General features: G+C 31.6%; 1 protein-coding gene across 1 annotated transcript in view; it reads right to left on the reverse strand.

Annotated features, from left to right (window-relative positions):
• LOC126850757 (probable multidrug resistance-associated protein lethal(2)03659) overlaps nucleotides 1-12467 on the reverse strand; it is a 209410-nt gene that overhangs the window by 86702 nt on the left and 110241 nt on the right. Inside the window, 2 exon segments of the mRNA XM_050594052.1 lie at nucleotides 4444-4618; nucleotides 4762-5017. Of these exon segments, the coding sequence (XP_050450009.1) occupies nucleotides 4444-4618; nucleotides 4762-5017 (431 nt within the window).

Genomic DNA, 12467 nt, shown 5'->3' on the forward strand with positions numbered 1-12467 from the left:
AAACAAAGTAAAGCTGAAACTTTGTTTTGCTACATCTAGACTTGGAAGGATGAGTCACAAGGAAAGGTGCAATAACTATTAAATTTTAAAACAGAATATTACGTTCAGACTCTCGGAAGAATGAATCATAAGGAAGAGCGCAACAACTATTTTAATGGTCCTGAAATCAAACGCCTTGCGACGTAAGAATCGTGTCGAACAAATTCAAAGGAAATCAGGTAAACAATTGTACGCGTCGCTATTACGCTGGTTATTCAGATGCTGGTTATTTAGACGTTCACTCGGTGGTCCCTTTTTAGTCAAGGAATTTAATCCCTATTACTCGGGATGGGACCTAGTGCGATCTTTTACTGGAAGCGAGAGAGAGGTCAAGAAATATTTAGATTAATTAAACAAAAGTATACATTTATTTATTTAAATAATTGAAAAATTGATACATGTTCTTATAATTATATGAGAAGTAGAAAAAATTAATTTTTAATTATATGAATGTATGAGTGAGTGTATGAGTTCATTTATTCGCGGATGATACATGAGAGTGGAGGGCATCAGTCAGAGTAATAAAGGGGAAGATTCTATTTTTAATATTTATTTTCTGACTAGTAATTATAATATAATGTGTTTCATTTGAAAATAGAATCAAAATTAAAATGTATAGATAAATAAGTGTGTGTGTATAGAACGGTCGGAAGTATAAAATTGGTCGCTCGCATATGAGTTAAATTAAGTTTTTAAAATTTTCTAAAGCTTATTACAGCTATTACAGAATGAGTTAATGATTTTAAAAAATAAAATATCTTACGAAATTGTTTTGATTTAAATAAGACATACGACAAAGAAGGAAAGGAAGAATTATTTAATTACTTTTTATGAATAACGATTTGAAGTCGGAGAGATGACGAATTAGTGCGATGTTTCGCTCTGTCTCTTCTCGATGATTCGATGTTTGATTCGTGATTGCAGATAGGTTGGAGATGAGGACACTGTTGCACAAGTAACTAACTCATAACTCACTATGCAAAAGCACAAAATAAAATTATGGTAAAAATAACTGGTGAGTGAATGAAATCTGAAGTCTTGAGAAGTCTGAATTATATTTTTGAGTCTTATGAGTTTTCTTTTTATAGTTTCTTTCCGGTGGTGTTCTAATTTTTAGAAGTAGGGATTCTCCGAAAATTTAACAAATTAAAAATTATTCCAGTGTCTTTGTTAGGCGGGGTGTTTCTCTTACTTGTCGTTTTTTACTTGCGGTGATCTTCGATTGGTGAGTTTGATAATAGATTAAAAATCCCTTGATTATTGCTTTTTCTGGCGGACTTTCATGCGCGTAATCTGATAAAAAGGTCTTATTTTCTTATAATTAGAGAAGAATTTATTTTCTTATAATTACTTTTAGCAAATAATACGACTCTATTTATTAAGTATTTTTGTTATAGTTTTATCGTTATTGATCCAGTTGCGTTAGAAGAAATTTTGTTAGAAAAAATTTATTATCTTTTTGGTATCGCTTTATTTTTCCGCCGGAAAATTCTACTGCAAGAGATATTTATCAATTTTTATTTATTCGAGCGGATCGGCATGGTTTCATCACCGATCTTCTTGCATTTTTCTCACGGTTTCTCATAGATATAGAGTTATTGACAAATGACTAAAAGTTTACGAAATGCGTAGCGTAAGATGATTTGCTTATTAAACGATTCATTTTTATCACCAATAGATAATTCTAGCAACTTTGCGGAAGGAAAGAATCGTGGAGTCGCCAGGACGTAACAGTTTAAACGGTATAAATTCTAAATTAAAAAAGAAACATGTAAATATGATGCAAAAAGATGAGAATAACGCAAAAATAAGCAATTTTTCTCTTTTTCTTTTTGATCCAAATGACAACATAAAAGGATTTATTCTTCATATTTTTCCGTACATTTAAATACCTTGAATATGAAAAAATATGTATAGCTATGGGATATTTTTCATGGCCATTATGATTTTATGTAAAAAAGTGCACTATTTTTACTATATGTTAGCAAAAAAAATTTTTTTTAGTTCTTTTCTCATCAAATTTAAAATAAATTATATAACGGCATTAGCGTTATTCCAATGATTGAGGATGATAGCGATGAAGATTAAGAAAATATTTTTGATTTTATAATAACTGACATCAATATCAGTACAAATATATGTGAGACGAGGGAACTCATAAAAATCAAGCATCCCGATGAAATATGAGTAAAGAGTTTAAAAACATACTGCAATCTTTTTGCGACAAACTATTATATTATTTATAAGCAAACTGTAGACGTCCCCATGAAAATATTGTTATTATTATATTAAAATACATAATTCCTTTTTAACAGTTGAGAATTTTCACAAAATAGAACTGTTTATCATTTTGTGTCAGATATTTTCATGATAATCTCATTTTTCTTGAAATACATAAAAAGACATTAAAACATTTACTTTAATTGAATAAATGAATAAATAAAACTAAAATCTTTATTCTCATTAATTTCAATGGCAATTAACCTTCAACTATACTGGCCAAATTTGGCCTACACAACTACATCTGCGGGGAAATTTTGTACCTCAAATTTTGATAAAATTTTAACTGGATTAAAATTTAAAAAGTTGTTTTTTGTTCTGGTGTAATAATTAAACATTCTGAAAGATAATCATTTATTACAAATATATAACAGAAAAAAAGTTTATAAGGCTCTAAATAACAAAAATAAAGATTTTCTTTTAATTTTTAATGTTAATTTTAGGATATCTTTTTCTAAATAACAGTAATCGCTTGTGTCACATGAAAAATATTTGCGTAATTGTGGTACGTAAACGATGGTACATTTGTATTCCACCAATGTTAGTTATAATATTAATAATTAAGTAAAAATGTAATTAATTAAACCTTGGGGCGAAGAAAATATTTGGACAGAGCACAAGATACATTTTCGGGCGAGGGATATACAAACTGAGGAATAAGGAGAGATCACGATGTGACCTTGGTTGTTTAATATTTTATATGACTTTAATTACTAAGACGTTACAATAGATCGAAATTCGTACGATTATTGGCTATTTCGCCACTTTGGTTGGTCATATCCATCACACTAAAATCTTCAATCCTCTTTCCTTTTTTGTCTTCAACCTTGCGGCAAAATGCTCCGGTCAGATATTTCTTTCGTCCAAGGATTAAACAATGCAACAGAGATAGGCTCAACACTAACCGACATTATGCGGTGCGACTCTGCGTACATGAGTTTTATTTTTTTTAACTTGGTTATACCACTCTGATATATTTAGAAAAAAATGTAACACCAGCGAATAAATGAACACATACATATACACTCACACATACGTTCAAATAAAGATTAGTTTTTCTTATTAATAATTAAGTATAAATGTAAGAACATGTATAAAATTAAACTTTCCTTATATTTTTGAATAAATCAAAATGTTTATTAATTAATTAAAAATATTTCTTTAACCCCCTTCTCTCATTTCCAAAATAAAAGATCGCACTTGATACCATCCCGAATAATAGGAATTATATTCCCTGATTAAAAAGGGACCACCGAGCGAACATTCGAACAAATAGGGTAACAGCAACCTAGTCGTTTACCTGTTTTCCGAATCTTCGAGTTCGCTCGACCCGATTCTTACGCCCATAAGGCGTTTGATTTCGGGATATTTAAAATAGTTATTGCGTTCTTCCTTGCCATTCATTCTTCCGAGAGTCTGGACGTAATATTCTATTTTAAATTTATTTAACAGTTGTCGCGGCCTTCCTTGTGACTTATCCTTCCGAGAGTTTGGACTTGATAAAAATTAATTTTTTTTTTAATTTTCTCCATAGAATCTATAATATTTCTATAATTGCAAGATTGTATTTATGAAGTATTATTTCAAATTACAATTTTTTACAAACTAAACTTTCTATTGAACTAGCTTCTATGTACTTGGCTATTTAACTATTGATTTCAACTATTTAGTTTTGATTTTTATTTTTTAAGTGAAAATTATTTTCAAAGAAAATTTCTTTTAAAAGTTATTTTTTAGAGAAAAATTAAAAGTTTTGTAATTTTTTGCGTAAGTTAGGATTTTTTTTATTTTTGTAAGGATTTTTTGGAGGAATAATTATTTCTTGAGAGAAGAGATTTTTTAAAAGAGAAGTTTTAAAATCACTCTTTGAATCTAAATTTTGTTTATTTTTAATGAAATTACAGCAGGATGAATTTTACCTGTTTTTTTAAAAAACTTTAATGTTCCTATAATTTTTGTGAATAGTTTATTTTCGTTTATTCATCTCTGATATATAATCTAATTTGTGCGAATGAAATGAAATGGTACAAAAGAATAAAATTAATATTAATAATATATGAATTAATATTAATTTGAATTTATTATAAATTTAGTCCCGATTTAAATAATGTCGAAAACTCTTACCTTGAAAAGGAATAAATAATAAAAATATCGACATTCCCATCACTGCTGCCCATCCAACCTCGGAAAATATGATATATATAATCCATATGATTTGAATAGGCGCAATCCAAATGTAATGCAGATCTATTAAGGATGTTTCCAATCTAGTAATATCACTACTCAGGAAATTTACTATCTAAAATTGGAGTGTATAAAATATAATTTTTCAGATGCATATATAATAATCATTTAGATTATTATTCGTATTAAGACTTCGCTGTATCTCCATCTTATATCAATATTGTATTGTTTTCAAAATTATTTATATACTTGGTTTACCTGTCCAACGGAAGTTTCATTATGTAACACTGAATTGGAGAGTTTTAATATCTTTTGATACAATAATGCAGTACACGCTATTTTGATTTTCAGTCCTATATGCATGGTACAATGTATAGCATAATGTGTAATAAAAGTATCCAGTATAGATAATAGAATTATACCGATTCCGTTGTAATACACCTGGTTACTCCATTCTCTTTTATCATTCGCAAAATAGCGTAATAAAGTAGCAAGTAACAACGGTTGATATATTCTATAACGCAATTAAACGATTCGCGAGTTAATGTAAAAAAAATATTATTTTACGCGCGAGATGTTAGTGATTAACATGTGATTCATCAGCTTTCTTTTAAGTTATTGCTAAATCATATAAAAAATTAATATTTATTATGTTAACAATTATAATATTAGGTTGTTACACATAAAAAACCAATTTTTAGTGAAATTTCAAATTGTAGTGCATAATTTTGTTTAAAATAAATTCATTAATTAAAATAAAAAAGAACATCAGCATATGCAATACACTTTTGCCAATACAATTATACATAGGGATACAAATGTATGTGTGTGTGTGTGTGTGTATGTGCGTGCGTGTGTGCGTGCGTGCGTGCGTGCGTGCGTGCTTTGCTTTTAAATGCACTTGGTCTAACGTTCCACATGTTTGCCTTTAGAGAAAAATATTTTTATTTTTAGTCTTTACTGTCAGCCACGTATGCATTTTTCACATGTTTATTCGTAACAAATCGATGACCTATTACAACTCATATAATTGAAATACTTCAAAATCCGAAGTTTAAAGTCTTATACGATCCATATAAGATTTTAGAACACCAATGACGTAATTTACGTAATTTGGCGTAATTTATTTGATTTAGAAGAGCGAGATCAGAGCTAAACAATGGATCCAAAATTTTAAATCCCAATTTCTACTGTATGAGCAGCAGCAGCTTGTTGATTTCCTACGAAACAATATGTAAAAGATTTGGTATATACGGGACTGATAGCAGAAACATTTTTTTCTGAGAGAATAAATAAATTTGTAGAATGTTGGACCAAATGCATTTAAAAGTAAGAGGATTATGTAAAAAATGATGTACGTTGAAGTTGTAGTTATAATAAATTGTAAAAACAGAGCGCAGATAATTTTTTTTATTCATACTTGTATACAAATGGAATATGAACATTGTTCTTTGTTATCAATAATTTTTGAACCGTTTATATGTGATTCATATTCAAATTTGATATCTACTAATTGAAATATCTTAAACTCACATGTTGTCTGTTTACTAGTTGTCTTTTCCAAATGTCGCATTGTGATGTTGACTGTTGTTTGATTGTATGTCTAAGTTGAAACTCATAAAATATAATTATACGTCTTGGTTATCCATTGTCAATTTCTTTTTATTTCAATCTGCTTTGCAGTAATGCACTCTGAACGTAAGTTCAAAGATGAAATAATGATGTGTTTTTCTATAAAACTTATACTACAATTTGAAATTTTATTTATACAATTTGTCGACAATTTTTACTATTTAAACCATAACCAGTTTCATCATACTATGATATCTATCATTTTATGTCTAACAACCTAATAATAATAAAGTAAAAGATAAAAGCTAAAAATTACTCAGATAATTGTTTAATATAGAGCAGTCAGCTTCGATAACCTTGGCTTTGATATATATGTATATATATATATATATATATATATATATATATATATATATATATATATATTGTCAAGGACATAACCCTGAGTAACTTTTCCTTGTAACTTAATCGGCGGTCATTATTTATTAAAAAGTTATAAATAAAAGAAGTTTGAGAAATTTGTCACTTTATGTCAGTGCTAAAAGAAGTAATTGGCTGATATATGTATGTAATACAGTGCATGTGTGGGTGGGGGAGAGATTCTGTCCCTTCCCCTGCATCTTCACTCGAGAAAACCTAATCCTGAACTTATTTCTGATTTGAAATTAAAATTTGGTTTGGATTAAGTTATCTTCCGAAAGTGAAGTTATTCCGTAGGAAAGAGGAGAAGGGCAGAACCCTGCGTCTACGCATGTATTTTGTAACATAAACCGTACAATTTACAAACTCATGTGAAATTATATAATTATAAACCTTGTTTCGCGTTCGAAGCACATGGCGATATGAGACGGATTTCGCTTCGCGTAAACCATGTCTACTGACTTTTTCTAATATTACAATTATGTATACACTTTGTTTCACATCCCGTAAGGGGCACTACTCCATCAGGCGCCTCCCCAGGAGGCGGATTGGGAAATGCTCGCCGGCTAACCGGAGGGTACTGGAAAAATAAAATATCCGGGACGGACCAAATAAGGCAAATAAATTAAGCAATAGAAAAAACGCACTCAGGAGAAAATACCCCAGGTGGCAGACCAGGCATAAGTTTGGAAAATCCTCTTCGAAGGTCGACTCCGCAGATTCTGGGGGGAGGGAGGTCAACTATTGTATATTAATAAAAGTATTAAACATTATATAATTAATTGAAACAGCATATAACAAGACCCTACTAAATCAAACCAGTAAATTCGCAATAAAACCAGCAATAAAACCAGACCTAGATCCCCTTCAGTATGCGATCGACTTTTACAGAGCCAAGATGATAAAAACACTCAGATCCAAGTGCAGGTTGAGGTATTTAATAGATTTGAAAGCTTGGAGTAAGAGTCAGACACCAAAGATCAAGGCAATAAAAACAGCCTTAAAAATAAAATTGTCAAACCTCTTCCTATTTTTGTGGATTTGTAATATCCAACCGCTTATTCATCTATTGAATGAGATAGCACCTAACAGTTATGCAATCAAACTCTTGAGTAATGACCAAGTAAGGATACAGGTAAGGAATTAGGTTCTTCTCAGCATTATGCAATTATAGTGAATACCCTGAAAGAAAAGACCATCGAATTCCACACTTTTAAACCAAAACAGGAGAGATACTTCAAGGTTGTACTGAAAAATATGCACTTCAATATGCATATTCAACCGATATAAATGAGATAAGATAAATGAAATCAATAAAAAAGGACACTTAAAAAATATCTCATCAGTTTTATTTGAAAGATAAAGCAGAGAGGCATCGAAAAGCCTTTTTTCATGTTTTTCATTGAATTAAAACCGGACTTGAATAACAAACGAATATATGAAATTAAAATTCTCTTACAATGTAAAACTCATTTGAACCACCACACAGCAGACGTGAGATTCCTCAATGCATAAATTGCCAACGCTACGGGCATACAAAAAGCTTTTGCTATCAGAAAGCAAGATGCGTCAAATGCACTCTATTGCTAATTGCTCTCGCAAGGAAAGGTCAAACAATGTTAAATGCGTGCTCTGCGGAGGAAATCACCCCGCAAATTATAAGGGCTGCACTGCATATAAGAACCTGCAAAGAATCATCTATCCACCTTTGAGAAAAAAAGAATTTCCCTCGCGTATGCAGAACAATCTGGAGTCTCAGGCTATGAAGCAGATAAGGAAATCTCTAAGGCATAACATACCCTAGTAACAAGATATACGCCTAGGCCGTACAGGACTCAACTCCCAGACACAAAAAAAGACCTTATAGAAACCAGACTGCAAGTCAAATAATGCCAAAGGACTTAAATAATATAAATAAATTAAAATCCATGATGAAAGATCTCATGCACAAAATAGATATTATGTTAAACATTTTAACTGCTTTAGTCGCTAAAATGTCATAATGGCTTCTGTACTTAAAATAGCGTTCTGGAATGCTAATAGACTAGCACTACATTTGCTAGAATGAAAAGAATTTATATTAAGTCATAAACTAGACATAATATTTAATATCTCCGAGACATATTTTACTAGTAAAAGTTACTTACGCGTACCCAACTATAATAATACTTACAACTCAAACCACTCGAATGGCATAGCACACGGCAGTTTTGCAGTTACAATTAAAAGTAACATTAGACACTACGCAAAAAACAATTTCTGTGAAATGTACATGCAGACTATTAGTATAGTAATCAAAGATTGGGCTGGTCCCATCACTGCAGTTTGCAATCCTCTAAAACACACTATTAAAAAGGACCAGTATGCGACTTTCTTCAATACACTAGAAGAGCGTTTTATAGTTGTTGGGGACTATAATGCCAAACATGTACAATGGGGATCAAAATTAGTCCAACCGAAGAGGTGTGAATTATATAAAGCTTCTGTTTCCCTTAGACTGGACTTCATATCTGCAGGGGAATCCAGCTACTGGCCTTCAAATACTAACAAGATTCCTGATCTAATCGACTTTGCTGTTGTTAAAGATATACACAAACAATATTTTAGAGCCGAATCCTGTCTGGAACTTTCTTCAGATCATTCTTCTGTTCTACTAACATTAAGCAGTAAGATAATAACCAAATGCAAATCTTGCGTCTTGCATAACAACAAAACCAATTAGCTGCTTTCTCGGGAATTCGTTACTCTTAATCTCAATATTCAAATTAGACTTAAATTGGAAGCTGACATTGCTAAAGCTCTAGAGCATTTTAATCAATGTATTCAATGCGCTGCATGAGACGCTAGACCTCAAAATCGTCATACAGAATATACTTCATCATGCCCACTGTAATAAATTCTATCCTGGCTGAAAAACGACATATCCGCAAAGGGTGGCACACCGCTGCCCTACGCTGAAAACTAAACTAAATAAACTTATAAAAGAGATAAAAAAATTTTTTTTAGACCTTAGGAATAGCGGTGTCAAGAAATATCTGCAGAACCTCAGTGCCACAACGACGACAAATTATTCTCTATGGAAGGCTACTAAGAGCCTAAAAGACGCAACAATCATCTTCTCTTTTCCGCAGGCTCCAACAGAAGTTTGGCGAGATGCAACAAGAATAAGGCCGAAGACTTCGCAGATCATCTGTCTAAAGTCTTCATGCCAAAGTCTGGGGAAGCAACTCTCGATGAGAAAAATGAAACTTTTATTACCTTATCTGAATTCTACAAACCTAATATCCCAATAAAACCTTTCAAAAAAAAAAAAAATGAAATATATGCTACAATAAGAGTAATGAAGCCTAATAAGGCGCCTGAATACCACTGATTACTGGCTATGTCATAAAGAAGTTCCCTAGATGTAGGCCGTATTTTCCTTACACAAGTCTGCAATGCAATCCTGAGAACAAGTATTTCCTCCCTCAATAGAAGGTGGCGTAAATTATAATGATTTTAAAACTTGCCAAACCTGTTGAAGATGTAAAATCCTATAGATCGATAAAATTGTTATTCATAGCTTCGAAAATGTTCGAAACTCTATTACTGAAACGGCTATATTCTATAATTGAGGGAAATAATTTGATATCAACACATCAATTCGGTTTTCGTCGGAAACACGCGACTACGAAATAAGAGCACAGAATAATCGACAAAATCAATAATGCTCTTGAAACAAAAAAATACTGCTCAGCGGCCTTTCTTGACATCTCTTTACGCATCAAAAGCGCAGGCCTTTGACAAAGTCTGGCATGATAGACTTCTGATTAAAATCCAAACAAACCTGCCTTTGAGAACTTTTATAATATTCTCAGGTCATACCTGGAACATTCAGAACAACATTGCAAAACATTCATAGTAAAACACGATGCCATTATATCACTCTACGATATCTATTCTGATGTTTCGCAGAGTAGTGTTCTTGGCTCTATTATATCTATTATTTACAGATCTTCCATTTATCTCTGATATTACAATCGCTACTTTTGCGGACAATATTTCATTGCTAGCAGTAAATAGCGAACCTTTCGAAGGCATCTCAAACCCTACAAAAAGGCATCTATGCAGTACAAAAATAGTTAAAATTATGGCGCATAAAAGCCAATGAAACCAAATTTGAGTATGTAACGTTTACATTGTGTAAGGAAACATGTCCATCAATTTTCTTAAACAACCATCAAATTCCTTAAGCGGATGACGCCAAATATCTAGGAATACTCCTAGACAGAAAGCTCAGTTGGCAAAAGCATATTTTAAAAAGCATATTTTTAATAAACGCAAGCAGCTGGGACATCAATTACATAAAATGTATTGGGTAATTGGGCGACGTTCTTAATTGTCAACGAAAAATAAGCTACTGCTTTATAAAAGTATTATTAAACCGATCTGGACCTGCGGAAAGTGGGGTTTTGTCTCAAATTCCAACATCGAAATGGGCGTATTCCATTTGGACACGTAACGATTGGATACCGCTCGATTGGACATCGCACGATTGGACATCGCACGATTGGGCACCGCACGATTGGACACCTCACGATTGGACACTGTACGATTGAACACCACACGATTGAACATCGCACTTTTAGGTTAGGAAATGAGGTTTTAACATAGATTTTACAATTTTCCACGCGAAGTGAGATTTCACATAGGTTTACAATTTTCCACGCAAAGCGAGGTTCAAACAAAACCTATGTGTCTAATTTTAATGGTAATGAAGCCCCCATTGTAGAGTGGGGGGCGGAACGTATTGTCTCTATGCATATACTTTTCAATGCGAAATGAGGTTCCACATGGGTTTACAACTTTGTCCAATCGTGCGGTGTCCAATCGTACGATGTCCAATCATGTGGTGTCCAATCGTGCGGTGTCCAATCGAGCAGCGACAAATAATCCGTGTCCAATCGGGCGGTGTCCAATTGTTACGTGTTCAGATGGAGGTCATCCCATCGAAATCATCTAAAAATCCAAATTACTACGCATAATAGTTAACGTCTCTTGATACATTACAAACGAATTACATGGCGATCTTCAGATACCCACAATTAAGGAGAAAGTTAAGAGGTATAATCAAAAATATCATGCACGACTAGAAAACCATCCTAACTCACTGGCTGTTAGCTAAAGGGAAGACTTAAATGATGCTCGAAAAGGAAGATTCCGCAAGATCTCTTAATTTAAATTGATGATATATAGGGATGAGCTGATAAGCTCATGCACTCCACATTTTTTTTACACATATACTTTGCTAAATGTCTCCTTGAGACAGATTGTAAAAAGAATAGGAGTAATAAAAAAAAAACTTTGTTTCACATCCGAATTAAGATCCCGATTTGAGTGGACTTTGCTTTTTGCGTGGAAATAACAAACCGATGTGAAAATTACGTTTCATTTTTCTGAAACTATTTTTATTTATAACTTTTTAATAAACAATAACCGCCGATTAAGTTATGAGGAAAAGTTACTCAGAATTATGTCCTTGACAACATTTATTAAGATCAAGGTCATCGGAGCTGGCTTTATTGTACTAAATAATTACCGTTAATCAAATTAAGAAATGCAAAATATATTATAAAATTTTCAATTTTTAAAATTTTTTTTGAAAACAAAATTTGATATAAAAATATTTATTCTTATTTACTACATTGCGATTTATTCTTTTTACATAAGAAAAATATATGATTATTTATTTGTATTATTAATAACAGAAAATTTCATGTGTGTAATTACAAAATTATATTTATGTAATCTTTAAAAAAACTTACTTTTTAAAAAAAAGATTAAAAAAAGGCGCCAAGTACAGGTGCCATGTAAAAAAGTGTTACACAAAAAACTATTTTAAATTACTGTAAAAAATTGTACAAAATAATATTATTTTAACTCTATATATAATAATTAACTCTATATATAATAATATCATTGTAAAAATTTGT

Source organism: Cataglyphis hispanica, chromosome 7, assembly GCF_021464435.1.
Source record: "Cataglyphis hispanica isolate Lineage 1 chromosome 7, ULB_Chis1_1.0, whole genome shotgun sequence".
Lineage (NCBI taxonomy): Eukaryota > Metazoa > Arthropoda > Insecta > Hymenoptera > Formicidae > Cataglyphis > Cataglyphis hispanica.